This window comes from Coregonus clupeaformis, chromosome 15 (genome assembly GCF_020615455.1).
Source record: "Coregonus clupeaformis isolate EN_2021a chromosome 15, ASM2061545v1, whole genome shotgun sequence".
Classification (NCBI taxonomy): domain Eukaryota; kingdom Metazoa; phylum Chordata; class Actinopteri; order Salmoniformes; family Salmonidae; genus Coregonus; species Coregonus clupeaformis.
This window is the reverse complement of record NC_059206.1, coordinates 21077141-21095943: the sequence shown is the minus strand read 5'-3', so window position 1 is coordinate 21095943 and position 18803 is coordinate 21077141. Positions and strand designations below refer to the sequence as shown.

Sequence of the window (18803 nt, the reverse complement as noted above, 5' to 3'; positions counted from 1 at the left end):
CCTCCATTTTTGCGGTAATGCTGCAATCAGTTGGTTGTAATTTTGGATAGAGCAGACATTTCCATATATTTATGCTAACTGCATGTGTGACATAACTCCACCAGTCCTATTTGTTGTAATATTTGTTCTGTCTTTTCTGGTGGATTAAAGGGAAATTGCAACCAGCTTTCTATGGCTTGTTTTAAAAATAGCAATATTTTGGAGATAATTTCATTTTCAAATAACCGAAAGTGAGAGGTTGTAATCTGAATAAAGGGGAAAAGGCCATTCTTATACACGGGGTAAGCCATTCTTACTGATCTGCTAGAGAACCATTTCGGATTTAAGTATAGCTTTTGTATGACTGAAGCCTTTAGTGAGAGGTACAATGCTTTCATATTTAATCATTTCTGCTCTCCGAGTTCATATTCATTATATAAATAGGCCTGTTTAGTTTTGTCTGGCTTGCTGTTCCAAATAAAGTGGAATATTTTTTGCTCATATAATTTAAAAAACAAGTCATTAGGTGTAGACAGGGCCATAAGTAAATAGGTATACTGGGATATGACTAAAGAGTTAATCAGGGTGATGTTTCCACAAATAGACAGGTATTGTCCTTTCCATGGTAGCAAGATCTTATCTATTTTTGCTAACTTTCTATTAAAATGTATTGTAGTGAGATTATTTATTTATTTCCGGATATTAATATTTATCCAGTGTTTGCAGATCTGTTTGTGGACTAGGTATGAGTAAATGATATGGTGATGGTTTACACTACACCTATCCTTCCAATGGACTGACCAGAGCTTCCTTCCGCTATATTGCTTACAGCTTTCTGGTTCCCCACAGATCTGCAAACACAGAAGAGATAGGGGCTAAGGAAAGGTTGGAGGTGAGGGAAGAGTTAGGTGTTCGGGACTGGCATATTCTGTCCATTTCAAGCTGATTGATTAGAATAAGTTGGACCAATGATATTGACTGAGTCAGAGTCCACATGATTGGATAGAGGCGACAACGTGCCGTTTCACTGAGTAAAAAAAAAAAACTTGTTTATGGAAAACCGATATACTACATATTGTAGGTTAAAGGGAAAGGTGGCACTGTACTGCATAGTACAGCCTGAGGGAAGGAGAGAGATCATATAGAACAGTTGAAGTGAGGAAGCGTGTGAGGGAGCAGGTAGCAGAAGGGGCAAGGTGCCCTGTATCTGAGCGCATGGAGCAGATGGATATGAAAGAGAGGGTGGCCTATATTATCTCTCTCTCTCTCTCTCTCTCTCTCTCTCTCTCTCTCTCTCTCTCTCTCTCTCTCTCTGTCTCTCTCTCTGTCTCTCTCTCGGGCCTTCCATCTCTCTTTATATCTCTGTATCTCTCTCTCTCTGTCTCTTTCTTTTTGTCTCAGTTCCCCTTCTCTCTCTCTCTCTCTCTCCCCCTCTCTCTCTCTGACTTAGACAGGGTCATAAGAAACAGTCTCTCTCCGTCTTAAGCGTTCAGCACAGCAGAACCAGCCCAGATTTGCACTTCCTCCTTTTTAGCATTCTTACATTTTTTTACCTTTCAATTTTTATCCCTGTCTTTTAGGTTCACAGATTAGTGTGCCAGCGAACGAAAGGGGTTGCCTAGCAACGAGTTGATGAGAGCAGCCTTGAGGCTCGCCGGAGTGATGTCAGTCCGATTATAGTGTCGAGGGGGGGCTAACTCTCAGTAGGGTTCAGTGTCATCACAGTGTGCACATCCACATCACGTGCAACCTCCTTTACTAGGCCACGGTTACATAACATATCGGAGTGTTTGTGAGACTAAGTGTGTGATTCTGTGTGTGAGTGCAGGCGTGCATGTGTGATGGTGTATGGTGAGATGGAGAAAGAGTCTCTTGACTGTTTTTGTGTGCATTCGTATGTGTATGCATGTGTACAGTACAGTATATCTATAATGGTTAAATTCACTGCACTATGGCCTCCCAAGTGGCACAGCTGTCTAAGGCACTGCATCGCAGTGCTAGAGGCGTCACTACAGATCCGGGTTCGATCCCAGGCTGTGTTGCAGCTGGCCGCGACTGGGAGATCCATGAGCCGGCTGGGATGTCCTTGTCCCATCGCGCTCTAGCGACTCCTTGTGGCGGCCGGGCGCATGCACGCTGACTTCGGTCGATTATTATGCTGGCTTCCGGGTTAAGCGAGCAGTGGGTCAAGAAACAGTGCGGCTTGGTGGGGTCGTGTTTCGGAGGACGCATGGCTCTCGACCTTCGCCTCTCTCGAGTCCGTACGGGAGTTGCAGCGATGGGACAAGACTGTAACTACCAATTGGATATCACGAAATTGGGGAGAAAAAGGGGTAAAAAGTACTAACTAAAAAATAAAATATCATTTCACTGCACTAATAAGTTCAAGCATCCAGTACTAACTCTGTAGAAAATGGCTCAGATGATGTTGTGTATGCTCTCTAATGACACAGTCAAAGCTGAGCCATTTATACACAGTAAAACCATTCAGCTTCTGGGCTGTTATATCTACTATGGAAGGTTGGAGCGAAAGCTTGGTCATTAAACTCGATAAGCAAGCAAGTCAGAAAATATAATTTCTGGTATCATTGCTGGATAATGTTTGGTGTGTGTGTGCGATGAGCGCACACATGCATATGTGTGTGGTGTGTCTGCATGTGTGTGTGCGTGCCCATGTGTGTGGTCAAGGAGGTGTTTTGCTCTGGCACAGTAGGCTATTGACACCCTCATCCCACCTTGTCAGCCTGATGGTATTGATTGTGATCACAGGTTCAACAGCAAAGTATTGATCAGTTAGAAATGGATCAGTGGGTCAGATAACGAAGCATCAACTTTTTATTATGCAAAGCTGCTCAAGTGCATTCATGGGGCATATACAGTACAGGGGCATGCACAGTATATGTGAAATAGACCAGACTATGACTGTTAGAGGAAATTATGACTGTGAAGTTAATTTTTTGTTTCCCATCTACACAAGCAGGGAATCACATTGGCGTGAGTTGTCAGTTTAGAAGGACGTATGTTTGTTCTTCACTGCATTTTGTCACATTTTCTTTCTCACTTTTTGCCCCTTTCTGTGTGTGTGTGTGTGTGTGTGTGCGTGCGTGATTGTGTCTCTCCATGTGTTTTGTCGTTGTGTCTCATCTTTTCATGTGTCCTCTGTTTCACTCAATCTCTCACTCCATCCTCCTTACTCCATCACGATGACTTCCTGTGGAAAAGCTGGTGCTGAAAAAACAAGCTGTAAGTTTTACCCATGGTGCAAAGTGCTACAGGTCCAGAGGAGGGACTGAGTGCTTTCACATTGGCCCAATTCCATTTGGGCCAAATAACGCCCTTTCCCAATTCACTTCCCCTCCCTAACTTCCCTCAGGGTTATCCATATAGTACGAGGGAAAGAGGGGACAACCAACCCGGTCGTCAAGGGCTGCCGTGTCTTCTGGTTTTGTCCATACTTAGGAGTGTAATTACAGTATATTAAATGACTTCTACACATATATTAGTCGATGAATTAGCAGGCATTGCAGCCCTTCAGAGCCCGATCAGTATGGAACCACAGAAGGAAGTTTAGAGGGGGAATTGAATGAGGGTGTTAATCTGAATGGAATGGAGCATAGTTGTGTGTTTTGGGGGGAGGTGATGGGTTTGCCCTGTGTGTCCCTGCTCTCACTCCATACGCCTCTTCATCCATCTCCCCATCGATCCATCACTCCATCTGGCGCTGCACAAATCTCTGTGGTCCGTGGGGGGCTGATATGTACACTACACACTACACTGTTCGTAAAAAAAAAATGTTTACATTAGATTGCAAACCAGATCTAGGTTCTGTCTTCTCTCCCTCTTGTGTTGAGTCTCAAGCCCACTGCATGTTTGTGCTAGGTATATTTTTTTGTGAGTTGAGGATACTGTGATGCTGAAGCCAGATGGTCAAATGGTATTCTTCTGAAATGAACTGCTGGACATGAGAGTAATAATCACTTCATAATGATTATTCCCAGCTGAGCTGACCTCAAATACTGTATAATCCTCTTCCTCGATATGTTGCATTGTTGTTCTGTGTACAGTTCAACTACCAAAAGACTTGTATGAACGCATGCACATAGATGTACTCTCTAAACACGCACACACACACTCAGATATAGAGAGTGAATCACATTACGACATGCTCTGTGGACTTAATGCTGCAAGCTTCCCTCCGGCCTCAGTGCTCTCTGAGTTTTTTTTTCTACATGCAATGTATTGTGTGTGTGTGTGTGTGTGTGTGTGTGTGTGTGTTTGTGTGTGTTCGTGTGTGTTCCTGGTTGTCGGCATTCTTCTCGTAAACAGAATCCGTCACTGTTACTGTTACTGTTTTGTTAGACTTCAGTGTGGCTTTTGACATTATCAATCATAGTCTGCTGCTGGAAAATTGTATGTGTTATGCCTTTACACCCCCTGCTATATTGTGGATAAAGAGTTACCTGTCTAACAGAACACAGAGGGTGTTCTTTAATGGAAGCCTCTCCAACATAATCCAGGTAGAATCAGGAATTCCCCAGGGCAGCTGTCTAGGCCCCTTACTTTTTTCAATCTTTACTAACGACATGCCACTGGCTTTGAGTAAAGCCAGTGTGTCTATGTATGCGGATGACTCAACACTATACACGCCAGCTACTACAGCGACTGAAATGACTGCAACACTTAACAAAGAGCTGCAGTTAGTTTCAGAATAGGTGGCAAGGAATAAGATAGTCCTAAATATTTCAAAAACTAAAAGCATTGTATTTGGGACAAATCATTCACTAAACCCTAAACCTCAACTAAATCTTATAATGTGGAAATTGAGCAAGTTGAGGTGACTAAACTGCATGGAGTCACCCTGGATTGTAAACTGTCATGGTAAAAACATGTTGATACAACAGTTGCTAAGATGGGGAGAAGTCTGTCCATAATAAAGCGCTACTCTGCCTTCTTAACAACACTATCAACAAGGCAGGTCCTACAAGCCCTAGTTTTGTCGCACATGGACTACTGTTCAGTCATGTGGTCAGGTGCCAGAAAGAGGCCCTTAAATGTACACAGAGAGCTAACATTAATAATATGCATGTCAATCTCTCATGACTGTGGAGAGAGAGTGGAGGAGAGATTGACTTCATTTTTGTAAGAAGTGTTGACAAGCTCGGACACCAATGCATACCCCACAAGACATGCCACCAGAGGTCTCTTCACAATCCCCAAGTCCAGAACAGACTATGGAAAGCGCACAGTACTACATAGAGCCATGAATACATGGAACTCTATTCCACATCAGGTAACTGATGCAAGCAGTAGAATCAGATTTAATAAACAGATAAAAATACACCTTATGGAACAGCGTGTACTGTGAAGAGACACACATACACAGGTACAGACACACGCATACGCACACAAACGCTAGCGCATGCGCTCTACACACAAGTACAGTACATTGTAATATTGTTGTATGGTGGTATTATACATTTTGTATTGTAGATATGTAGTGGTGTAATAATGTTATATGATGTACTGTTTTATCCTTTGTTTTATGTGTGATGTAAGTGCCTTAATGTGTTTGGACCCCAGGAAGAGTAGTTGCTGCCTTAACAGTAGCTAATGCGGATCCCTAATAAATACAAATACATATACTGTATCGTGAACCTTAGAGGGAATGCCAGCTGAAATATGCTATGGTGAAAATCACATGAGATATAGGGTTATTTCAATTTAAATTAATTCCCCAGTCAAATACGCCACGTCCAAATGACAGTGTTTTTTTTTTACCAATGATGTATATAAACCCTGTATTGCAGATGCTATGTATTGGCCATTGAGAGGCTTTGAAGCCACCGGTCGGCCATATTGGCACTACCCAGAAGAAGCTGACTTCCATAGCAATTAATGGAATTCTACAGTTTTTCAATTCATGGTTTCAAGGACAAAATTACAGTGAGTGAAAAAAGGTATTTGATCCCCTGCTGATTTTGTACGTTTGCCCACTGACAAAGACATGATCCGTCTATAATTTTAATGGTAGGTTTATTTGAACAGTGAGAGACAGAATAACAACAACAAAAAAATCCAGAAAACGCATGTCAAAAATGTTATAAATTGATTTGCATTTTAATGAGGGAAATAAGTATTTGACCCCTCTGCAAAACATGACTTAGTGTCACGAACAGAAGAGGACCCAAGAGCGCAAGTTCAAATTCAGAGTTCTTTATTCAAGGTTACAGGCGGGAAGAGGAGTCCCAGGGGTGTCAGGGGTCTTTCAGGATCCTCCTGTGGGTACCTGTGCTCCGGGGGTCACCAAATGTCCGGGGGTGTCCAGTCCAAGTGCTTAGTGTGTGTGTTCCCCAGTGATGGAGCGGCGTATCGGGCTGAGGGTGGTGAAACGTCTGGGCACGCTCATCTGGTGGTCGGAGACCTGGGGGAACACACACACACAACAGCAATATGAATGGCAGGCAGAAGTACAGATCAGGGCTGGGCAAATATCGTGGTGAGAGACAGAAGGCAGAAACGAGTTACCGGAGGGGCTGAAGATCGGAGAGTAGTCGAGGTCCAGAAGGCAGGTTGGGATAGACGGGGCAGTAGAACAAGGAGGCAGTCAAGAAAGGATCGGTATCACAAACAGGAGTCAGAGCGCAGACAGGCAGGTTACTGGTCCGGGTTTGAAGACGATCTGACAGGGCTTGGCTGAAAAACAGGGCTTGATATACTGGGAGAGGTAGTGGGGAAATGCAGTTCAGCTGGCAGAGTAATTAGAACAGAGTGAGGCAAGGTGAGGATGGTGAGTGGGAAATGCAGTGCAGCTGGCCAGGTAACAAGAGCAGAGCAGGGCAGGTGGAGCTAGTTAGGCTGAGTAGAGAGAGGGAGGTGAGCAGAGTGGAAGATAATTGAATGCAATTAATGTTGCTACCAGGGAGAGAGAGTGCTCATGACAGGACCCCCCCTCCAAGGGACGGCCCCAGAAGTCCCAAGAACAACATCATGCCGGGAGGGTGGAGGGGAGCAGGCGGCGGGTCAGAACTCCTCCGAGCGGTCCGAGTGAATCTCCTCATCCTCAGAAGGAGCTGGAGGGTCACGGTCGGGAGACAGGACAGGCACTGAGACAGGAGCAGGGCGGGCCGGACGGCTAGGAACCCCTCTTGGACGGCCCCTACGGATTGCAGGCTGATCAGGATGTAGTCGGTGGAAGTCAGTGATAAGGGTCCGGTCCACTATCCTCCTGGCCGGGATCCAGGTCCTCTCCTCTGGACCATATCCCTCCCAATCAACGAGGTACTGGAGACCCCTACCCCTTCGCCTAGAGCGGAGCAGCCGCCGGACGGTGAAGACAGGACCGCCATCTACGAGGCGCGGAGGAGGTGGCGCCGGAGCTGCAGGGACCAGGGGACTTTCATGGACCGGCTTGACCTTGGAGACGTGGAAGGTGGGGTGGACCCGCATGGAAGCGGGCAACTGAAGTCGGACCGCCGTTGGACTGATGACTTTCTGCACAGGAAAAGGACCAATGAAGCGAGGGGCCAGCTTTCGTGATACAACCCGCAGCGGCAGATCCCGGGCAGACAGCCAGACCTTCTGACCAACCCGGTAAGTAGGTGCTGGGGTCCTCCGTCGGTTGGCACCGACGGCGTAGCTGGTTCCAGACTTCAGGAGCACAGTGCGAGCCTGGGCCCAAGTGCGGCGGCAGCGGCGGGCATACGCAAGAGCAGACGGACAGGTGGCATCCGCCTCCTGGCTGGCAAACAGTGGAGGTTGATACCCGTAGACACACTGAAAGGGGGAGAGCCCGGTGGAGGAACTGGTGAGTGAATTATGGGCATATTCCACCCAGAGCAGGTGTTGAGCCCAGGCCCGGGGATTTTGGGAAGCCACACACCTCAGTGCCTTCTCCAGCTCCTGGTTCATGCGTTCAGTCTGGCCGTTTGACTGCGGGTGGAATCCAGACGATAGGCTGGCGGTGGCCCCAAGGAGATGACAGAACTCCTTCCAAAAGGTTGCTGAGAATTGCGGGCCCCGGTCTGACACTATATCCTGGGGTAGGCCATGGATACGAAACACATGTTCCAGGACCACCTGGGAGGTCTCTTTAGCAGAGGGTAGTTTGGGAAGGGGCACGAAGTGGGTCATCTTACTAAAGCGGTCAACAATGGTAAGGATGACTGTGTGTCCGTCAGAGGGCGGAAGGCCCGTAACAAAGTCCAGTGAAACGTGGGACCAGGGCCTCTTGGGTATGAGTAGGGGTTGCAGCAACCCAGCAGGAGGCTGGTTGGGAGTCTTGTTTCGGTTACAAGTGGGACAAGCTCGGATGAATTCTCGGACATCCCGTCTCATCCCCCGCCACCAGAACCGCTGGCGGACCAGATGAAGGGTGCGAGTGATGCCGGGATGACAGGCCAGACGGGATTCGTGCCCCCACTGAATCACAGGTGACCTGAGATTTGCTGGAACAAACAGACGGTTGGGGGCGCTGGTGCTTGGACCTGGCTGGTCCCGAAGAGCCTCCATGACCTGCTTCTCGATCTCCCAGGTGAGGGCCGCTACGACCAAGTGGCTGGGAAGAATGGGAGCTGTCATGGCGGTGGTCTCGTCCTTCTGAAACATCCGGGAAAGAGCATCAGGTTTGATGTTGCGAGATCCCGGGCGGTAGGAGAGCGTGAAATTGAAGCGCGTAAAGAACAGAGACCACCGCTGTTGACGGGAGTTCAGCCTCCTGGCTGTTTGGATATACTCCAGGTTCTTGTGGTCTGTCCACACTACGAATGGTTCCTTTGACCCCTCTAACCAGTGCCGCCATTCTTCAAGGGCGAGCTTGACAGCCAACAGCTCGCGGTTCCCAATGTCGTAGTTGCATTCGGCAGGGGTTAGCCGACGGGAGTAGAAGGCACAGGGGTGCATCTTGCCATCCTCAGCTGCTCTTTGAGAAAGCACTGCACCCACTCCCACGTCCGAAGCATCTACCTCCACCACAAACTGCCTTGCTGCATCTGGCATCTGGAGGATGGGAGCAGAAGTGAAACATGTCTTGAGGATATTGAAGGCCTTATCAGCAGCTGATGTCCATTGGTACGGTTGTTTAGTGCTGGTTAGCGCCGTGAGGGGTGCAGCCACTGTGCTATAGTTTCTGATGAATCTCCTATAAAAGTTGGCAAAGCCCAGGAACTGTTGCAACTTCTTCCGAGACTCAGGAACTGGCCAGGAAGTGACAGCCGACACCTTCGTGAGATCCATCTGAATGCTGCCCTCGGTCACCACATACCCCAGGAATGAAACGGTCTTGGCATGGAACTCGCACTTCTCTGCCTTCACGAAAAGAGAGTTCTCCAGCAGGCGGCGCAGGACCAACCGGACGTGGTGCGTGTGTTCTGACAGAGTCTTTGAGAATATTAAAATATCGTCAAGGTACACAAATACGAACGTATTTAGCATGTCCCTGAGGATATCATTCACTAGGGCTTGAAAAACTGCTGGGGCATTGGTGAGGCCGAAGGGCATGACGAGATATTCATAGTGGCCGGTTGGTGTGTTGAACGCTGTCTTCCATTCGTCTCCCTCCCTCATCCGCACCAGATGGTAGGCATTGCGAAGGTCCAGCTTAGTGAATACAGTGGCTCCCTGCAGCAGTTCGAAGGCAGACGAAAGTAAGGGCAGTGGGTAGCGATTCTTAACCGTGATGTCGTTCAGACCCCGGTAATCTATGCATGGACGAAGAGAACCGTCCTTCTTGCCGACAAAGAAGAATCCCGCTCCTGCGGGGAAGACGACGGTCTAATTATCCCGGAGGCAAGAGAGTCATTAATGTAGTCCTCCATGGCCTTTCTTTCCGGGGCTGACAGTGAATACAGACGACCCTTGGGAGGTGCTGTGCCAGGCAGGAGATCAATCGCGCAGTCATAGGGTCTGTGTGGGGGTAGAGATGTCGCCTTGGATTTGTTGAACACCTCTTTCAGGCTGTGGTAACAGGCCGGAACATTGGATATGTCGGAGGTAGCGCTAGATCCTTCCCGGTGAACGGGCAGGGTGGCCCCCTTAAACAGGTCTGGTGACAACTCCTTCCCCACTCACGGACTGTTCCTGTCTCCCAGTCGATGTGGGGGTTGTGCTGACGGAGCCACGGGTATCCAAGAATGAGTGGTTGGCCAGGTGAGTGTAGGAGGTGAAACTGGATGGACTCCTGGTGGTTTCCTGACAGCAGGATTGTCACAGGGGCGGAGATATGAGTGACAGTGCCAAGATGATGCCCATCCAGGGCTCGTGCAGGAATGGGTTGTGTCAGTTGATGATGGTTCACGCCCAGTTGCTGTGCAAGCTCAGGGTCCATGATGTTTGCTTCGGCTCCGGAATCCACAAGGGCGGCCAATGTATGAGTCTTGTCAGAAAGCTGAAGGCGGAGATGAAGCAGGGTCTTTCGGATGGAGGGAGACTGAAGGCTTGTTGAGCTCACCCGGATCTCCCCTACACCTGGTGAGCTGCGGCTTTTGCCGGACAAGTAGCGACACGGTGATTCTCGCCACCACAGTAGAGGCAAAGGTTGGAGCTTAGACGGCGCCGACGCTCCTCGGGAGTCAGAGAGGCACGGCCAATCTCCATGGGCTCAGGCTGATTGAGTTGGCTATGGGACTTGACAGGCAGGGGCTGGACAGAAGCGGTATCGACCCGAGTACGGATGGCAGGTTGACTGAGACGGCCCTTCTCCCTCCTCCGGGTCTGTATACGGCGGTCAATGCGAACGGCAAGGTCAATGGCGGCATCAAGCGTTGAGGGCGGGTCATGGGAAACAAGCTCGTCCTTGATATAGTCCGCCAGGCTATGGAGGAAGGCTTGCACCAGTGCCTCTGGGTTAAACGAGCTTTGACTGGCCAGGGTACGAAAGTCAATGGAGAAGTCTGCCACTGTCCGATTGCCCTGACGGATGGTGAGCAGAGCTTGTGACGCTTCGGCTGTAGGCGAGCCTAGGTCAAAGACCTTTAACATCTCCTCCTCAAAGGCACTGAAGGAGGCACAGGCTGGGGTTTGCCGGTCGAATTCCGCCGTTCCCCACAACCGAGCTCGACCGGTGAGATGTGTGATGACATACCCCACCTTGGCTCCCTCTGTTGAGAAAGTCCTGGGCTGTAGTGCAAACTGGATTCGGCAGCTGCTCAAGAATGGTCTTACTTGCTTCTGGTTGCCATCAAAAGCGTTCCGGGTTCCCAATCCTTGGTTCAGGAGCGTGGGGATCTGGTGGCAGCACTGCCGGGCCTGCAGCATGGGGACCTCCAGCGGAGGGATGAAGGAGTATCGGTGGTACAGGAACAAAAGGACCAGGGGGGTGCAGGTGGAGTAGCCGGGCTTGAGAGTAGTTGCAGGGCTTGGGCTAGCTGTTGTTGCTGCAGTTGGAACTGTTGTTGCTGCTGGTTGAATAGCTGGAGAAGGGGAAGCGATGTCGCCAGCCATCCGATTTATGTCTCCCTCAGAGCGTTCCAGTCGCTGTAGGGCAGTCCTCTCTGGCTCTTCCTCCATCGTGGTCAGGGAGTGCGCTGGGTCCATGATGGTCAGATCGTTCTGTCACGAACAGAAGAGGACCCAAGAGCGCAAGTTCAAATTCAGAGTTCTTTATTCAAGGTTACAGGCGGGAAGAGGAGTCCCAGGGGTGTCAGGGGTCTTTCAGGATCCTCCTGTGGGTACCTGTGCTCGGGGGTCACCAAATGTCCGGGGGTGTCCAGTCCAAGTGCTTAGTGTGTGTGTTCCCCAGTGATGGAGCGGCGTATCGGGCTGAGGGTGGTGAAACGTCTGGGCACGCTCATCTGGTGGTCGGAGACCTGGGGGAACACACACACACAACAGCAATATGAATGGCAGGCAGAAGTACAGATCAGGGCTGGGCAAATATCGTGGTGAGAGACAGAAGGCAGAAACGAGTTACCGGAGGGGCTGAAGATCGGAGAGTAGTCGAGGTCCAGAAGGCAGGTTGGGATAGACGGGGCAGTAGAACAAGGAGGCAGTCAAGAAAGGATCGGTATCACAAACAGGAGTCAGAGCGCAGACAGGCAGGTTACTGGTCCGGGTTTGAAGACGATCTGACAGGGCTTGGCTGAAAAACAGGGCTTGATATACTGGGAGAGGTAGTGGGGAAATGCAGTTCAGCTGGCAGAGTAATTAGAACAGAGTGAGGCAAGGTGAGGATGGTGAGTGGGAAATGCAGTGCAGCTGGCCAGGTAACAAGAGCAGAGCAGGGCAGGTGGAGCTAGTTAGGCTGAGTAGAGAGAGGGAGGTGAGCAGAGTGGAAGATAATTGAATGCAATTAATGTTGCTACCAGGGAGAGAGAGTGCTCATGACAACTTAGTACTTGGTGGCAAAACCCTTGTTGGCAATCACAGAGGTCAGACGTTTCTTGTAGTTGGCCACCAGGTTTGCACACATCTCAAGAGGGATTTTGTCCCACTCCTCTTTGCAGATCTTCTCCAAGTCATTAAGGTTTCGAGGCTGATGTTTGGGAACTCGAACCTTCAGCTCCCTCCACAGATTTTCTATGGGATTAAGGTCTGGAGACTGGCTAGGCCACTCCAGGACCTTAATGTGCTTTTTCTTGAGCCACTCCTTTGTTGCCTTGGCCGTGTGTTTTGGGTCATTGTCATGCTGGAATACCCATCCACGACCCATTTTCAATGCCCTGGCTGAGGGAAGGAGGTTCTCACCCAAGATTTGACGGTACATGGCCCCGTTCATCGTCCCTTTGATGCGGTGAAGTTGTCCTGTCCCCTTAGCAGAAAAACACCCCCAAAGCATAATGTTTCCACCTCCATGTTTGACGGTGGGGATGGTGTTCTTGGGGTCATAGGCAGCATTCCTCCTCCTCCAAACATGGCGAGTTGAGTTGATGCCAAAGAGCTCCATTTTGGTCTCATCTGACCACAACACTTTCACCCAGTTCTCCTCTGAATCATTCAGATGTTCATTGGCAAACTTCAGACGGCCATGTATATGTGCTTTCTTGACCAGGGGGACCTTGCGGGCGCTGCAGGATTTCAGTCCTTCACGGCGTAGTGTGTTACCAATTGTTTTTTTGGTGACTATGGTCCCAGCTGCCTTGAGATCATTGACAAGATCCTCCCGTGTAGTTCTGGGCTGATTCCTCACCGTTCTCATGATCATTGCAACTCCACGAGGTGAGATCTTGCATGGAGCCCCAGGCCGAGGGAGATTGACAGTTATTTAGTTTCTTCCATTTGCGAATATTCGCACCACCTGTTGTCACCTTCTCACCAAGCTGCTTTGCGATGGTCTTGTAGCCCATTCCAGCCTTGTGTAGGTCTACAATCTTGTCCCCAACATTCTTGGAGAGCTCTTTGGTCTTGGCCATGGTGGAGAGTTTGGAATCTGATTGATTGATTGCTTCTGTGGACAGGTGTCTTTTATACAGGTAACAAGCTGAGATTAGGAGCACTCCCTTTAAGAGTGTGCTCCTAATCTCAGCTCGTTACCTGTATAAAAGACACCTGGGAGCCAGAAATCTTTCTGAATGAGAGGGGGTCAAATACTTATTTCCCTCATTAAAATGCAAATCAATTTATAACATTTTTGACATGCGTTTTTCTGGATTTCTTTGTTGTTATTCTGTCTCTCACTGTTCAAATAAACCTACCATTAAAATTATAGACTGATCATTTCTTTGTCAGTGGGCAAACGTACAAAATCAGCAGGGGATCAAATACTTTTTTCCCTCACTGTACTGGGGACAGTAACATTAGCAATCTCAAAAACTATACTTTAAGGATTTTTTGTAAATATATTTTTTCATTGTTTACTATGTTACTTATGTTTAGCTCCCATAATATAATTAAAAAGTATGCATTAAGGTGTCTGTAATAGAATAAATGTGGCCAAAACGAATGTAGACATTAATAAATGTATTTATATAGCTTCAAAAAAAAAAACATTTAATGATGAGGGAGTGCCAAGATGTAGGCACGGTGGCTTCAACACAGCGCCGACTACAGTTGTCTAGTGCATTGGGAAAGTATTCAGACCCATTTACTTTTTCCACATTTTGTTACGTTACAGACGTAACATTTTTTCCTCATCAATCTACACACAATACCCCATAATGACAGAGCAAAAACAGGTTTTTAGACATTTTTGCAAATGTATTAAAAGTAAAAACAGAAAACCTTATTTACATAAGTATTCAGACCCTTTGCTCAGCTCACTGATCATCCTTGAGATGTTTCTACAACTTGATTGGAGTCCGCCTGTGGTAAATTCAACTGATTGCACATGATTTGGAAAGGCACACACCTGTCTATATAAGGTCCCACAGTTGACAGTGCATGTCAGAGCAAAAACCAAGCCATGTGGTTGAAAGAACTGTCCATAGAGCTCCAACACAGGATTGTGTCGAGGCACAGATCTGGGGAAGGGTACCAAAAAATGTCTGCAGCATTGAAGGTCCCCAAGAACACAGTGGCCTCCATCATTCTTAAATGGAAGAAGTTTGGAACCATCAAGACTCTTCCAAGAGCTGGCCGCCCGGCCAAACTGAGCAATCGTGGGAGAAGGGCCTTGGTCAGGGAGGTGACCAAGAACCCGATGGTCACTCTGACAGAGCTCCAGAGTTCCACTGTGGAGATGGGAGAACCTTCCAGAAGGACAACCATCTCTGCAGCACTCCACCAATCAGGCCTTTATGGTAGAGTGGCCAGACGGAAGCCACTCCTCAGTAAAAGGCACATGACAGCCCACTTGGAGTTTCCCAAAAGGCACCTAAAGGACTCTCAGACCATGAGAAACAAGATTCTCTAGTCTGATGAGACCAAGATTGAACTCTTTGGCCTGAATGCCAAGCGTCACGTCTGGAGGAAACCTGGCACCATCCCTACGGTGAAGCATTTTGGTGGCAGCATCGTGCTGTGGGGATGTTTTTCAGCGGCAGGGACTGAGAGACTAGTAAGGATCGAGGGAAATATTAATGGAGCAAAGTACAGAGATCCTTGATGAAAACCTGCTCCAGAGCACTCAGGACCTCAGACTGGGGTGAAGGTTCACCTTCCAACAGGACAACAACCCTAAGCACACAGCCAAGACAACGCAGGAGTGGCTTCGAGACAAGTCTCTGAATATTCTTGAGTGGCCTAGCCAGAGCCCGGACTTGAACCCGATCGAACATCTCTGGAGAGACCTTAAAATAGCTGTGCAGCGACACTCAACATCCAACCTGACAGAGCTTGAGAGGATCTGCAGAGAAGAATTGGAGAAACTCCCCAAATACAGGTGTGCGAAGTTTGTAGCGTCATACTCAAGAAGACTCAAGGCTGTAAACGCTGCCAAAGGTGCTTCAACAAAGTACTGAGTAAAGGGTCTGATTACTTATGTAAATGTAATATTTCATTTTTTTATTTTAATACATTTGCAAAAAAATATTCTGTTTCTTTAAAAGAATGACCACCTGTCAGGAGGATACAGACAGCTCAAGAGATATGCTTAGATATGCAGAAAAATTAACATATTTTTTACACAAAATTAAGCATATTGATTATGGCTCTAGATTTCAGGAAAAAGCTTTTTCAGGTGTTTGAAAAATGCTAAATATGGACCACCTACTTGGTAAATAGGAAACTGTTAAATTCCAGTGAAGTAAAGGTTTAGGTAAAAATCCACTGACAACACTGCACCCTAGTGGCTCTTTCAGGTATTTCATTATAATTATGTGCTTAGATTAGTAAAATACTGTATGTTCATGAACTTCATGTTTATTTTGAAAGCTCTAGGCGATCCCCACTTCCACACCAAGCCTCAGCAGGTTTGCCACACGTCAAGGTCAGCGAACACTACATCCATTTTACACCAGCCAGGTCTGAACACACACACACACCCACACACAAATGCTGTAGTTGGGGGTTGTGAGTCACATGTGGAGGGGGAGGAGTCTGCTTCTTGCCGGAGGTTTCTATCTGGCCAAGATTCTCTAGGTTGCCATGGTCCTCTTTGGTTGCCATGTTCTGATCATTATGGTCTGGATTAGTTTGGTACAGCCACTCTATACCATAGTTCATCACTGTGCCGTACAAATGGTAGGTTCTCATGATCTCTTTTCTCCCTCTATTTTTTCTTTCTCTTTCTCTCTCTCTTTCACTCTCTCTCTCTCTCGCTCTCTCCAGCTCTCCAGCCTCAGGAAGCCAGCGGAACTCCAGCGTGTCCTTTGGCCTGCCCCCCTCCTCCTGCACCCCTCCTTCCAGCCTGCCCCCTCACCTCTGCAGCCCCCCGGACACCTCGTCCCTCTCCTCGCCCCCCTGCCCCTCCTCTTTACCCCACTCTGCCTCGCCCAGCCTCAGCGACATCTTCGGTCTGCCCAACCCGCCCATGGAGAGTGCGAGTGGCATCGGCAGCATGGGCGGTAGCCTTGGTGGAGGGTCCTCGTGCGGTGGCTCGCGCTCCCCCTCGCCGCTCACCCTAATGCAGGCCGTAGCCGCCTCGGGCAAGCCCTTCGCCTCCAAGCCCGTGGAGCTGTGGAGCAAGCTGGACGTGGCCGACTGGCTGGACAGCCTGAATCTGTCGGAGCATAAAGACGCCTTCCTGGACAACGAGATCGAGGGCGCCCACCTGCCCTCGCTGCAGAAAGAGGATCTGATTGACCTGGGGGTGACGCGGGTGGGCCACCGCATGAACATCGAGAGGGCCCTCAAAATGCTGCAGGACAGATAAAGCCATGGGGTGTGGATTTATCTGGAACACTCTCTCCTACCTGTTCTCCTTCTCAGTCTGGGACAGTCTGGGACGATTTAGGAATCGGCCTCTGACTCCTCCCTTCCTGCCTCTGTGTTTGTGTTTGATCGTTCCCATTCTGCTTCCAGAGTGTCAGGGGATGTTGGAATCCTAGAGGAACTGCTGGGAATAGCCTGGAGAAAGGCGGCATTCCCGAATCCAGAATGGAGAAAGAGTGGAAAAAATCCTGCATCTTTTTCGGGATGCTCATGTTACAAAAGACCACACTTTGGAATACTCTTGAAACGTAGCCCTCAAACACTTTAAAATACTGATAGAAATCCAACCCGGACATTGTTGGAATACTCAAGACTACAGCTCCCAGTCGCTTTGGAATACTCAATACTTTTTCAAGCTGCCCCAGTGTGGGTGTTTGAAACCAGCTGAGCTGGTTGGCGCTCCTTTTCTATCTTTGCTAGAGTTTCTTCAGAGAATATTTGTTCACTAGAGTAAAAGGGTTATGTTTATGAACGCATCTGACGTTTGAAAAACGGACATTTGAAAAACATTAGAAACGAGAACCTTTGTAGAAATGTTTAGATGAATCCTAAACCATATCACTCGCTGCAAGCAAATACACACACACATCCGGCGATGGCCTTCTTCTCCTGAGAGAGAAACATGATGATGTGTTGGTCACTCTAATGCATGGCTGGAGGGGCTCCACTGTAGCAGGCGCCACTGTCCCTTTCACATCCCTGTTCACAGTGGAAGGTGTGTGTATTTGGGTTTTGTCAGAGACATGTTTGTGAGGTGTACAGTCGTGGTCAAAAGTTTTGAGAATGACACAAATACTAATTTTCACAAAGTCTGCTGCCTCAGTTTTTATGATGGCAATTTGCATATACTCCAGAATGTTATGAAGAGTGATCAGATGAATTGCAACTAATTACAAAGTCCCTCTTTGCCATGAAAATGAACTTAATCCCCCAAAAACATTTCCACTGCATTTCAGCCCTGCCACAAAAGGACCAGCTGACATCATGTCAGTGATTCTCTCATTAACACAGGTGAGAGTGTTGATGAGGACAAGGCTGGAGATCACTCTGTCATGCTGATTGAGTTAGAATAACAGACTGGAAGCTTTAAAAGGAGGGTGAAATCATTGTTCTTCCTCTGTTAACCATGGTTACCTGCAAGGAAACATGTGCTGTCATCATTGCTTTGCACAAAAAGGGCTTCACAGGCAAGGATATTGCTGCTAGTAAGATTGCACCTAAATCAACCATTTATCGGATCATCAAGAACTTCAAGGAGAGAGGTTAAATTGTTGTGAAGAAGGCTTCAGGGCGCCCAAGAAAGTCCAGCAAGCGCCAGGACCGTCTCCTAAAGTTGATTCAGCTGCGGGATCGGGGCACCACCAGTGCAGAGCTTGCTCAGGAATGGCAGCAGGCAGGTGTGAGTGCATCTGCACGCACAGTGAGGCGAATACTTTTGGAGGATGGCCTGGTGTCAAGAAGGTCAGCGAGGAAGGCACTTCTCTCCAGGAAAAACATCAGGGACAGACTGATATTCTGCAAAGGTACAGGGATTGGACTGCTGAGGACTGGGGTAAAGTCATTTTCTCTGATGAATCCCCTTTCCGATTGTTTGGGGCATCCGGAAAAAAGCTTGTCCGGAGAAGACAAGGTGAGCACTACCATCAGTCCTGTGTCATGCCAACAGTAAAGCATTCTGAGACCATGTGTGGGGTTGCTTCTCAGCCAAGGGAGAGGGCTCACTCACAATTTTGCCTAAGAACACAGCCATGAATAAAGAATGGTACCAACACATCCTCCGAGAGCAACTTATCCCAACCATCCAAGAACAGTTTGGTGACGAACAATGCCTTTTCCAGCATGATGGAGCACCTTGCCATAAGGCAAAAGTGGTAACTAAGTGGCTTGGGGAACAAAACATCGACATTTTGGGTCCATGGCCAGGAAACTCCCCAGACCTTAATTCCATTGAGAACTTGTGGTCAATCCTCAAGAGGCGGGTGGACATTGATTATGCAAGAATGGACTGCCATCAGTTAGGATGTGGCCCAGAAGTTAATTGACAGCATGCCAGGGTGGATTGCAGAGGTCTTGAAAAAGAAGGG

At 48.3% G+C, this 18803-nt stretch overlaps 1 protein-coding gene across 2 annotated transcripts in view; it reads left to right on the top strand.

Moving 5' to 3' along the window:
* LOC121583140 (SH3 and multiple ankyrin repeat domains protein 2-like) overlaps positions 1 to 17504 on the top strand; it is a 74731-nt gene extending 57227 nt beyond the window's left edge. For both annotated transcript variants that reach the window (XM_045225047.1, XM_045225046.1), the window contains one exon: positions 16117 to 17504. In XM_045225047.1, coding sequence (XP_045080982.1) covers positions 16117 to 16660 — 544 coding nt within the window. In that variant the 3' untranslated portion in view covers positions 16661 to 17504. The remainder of the gene's footprint in view (positions 1 to 16116) is intronic.
* Positions 17505 to 18803: the final 1299 nt, after the last annotated feature.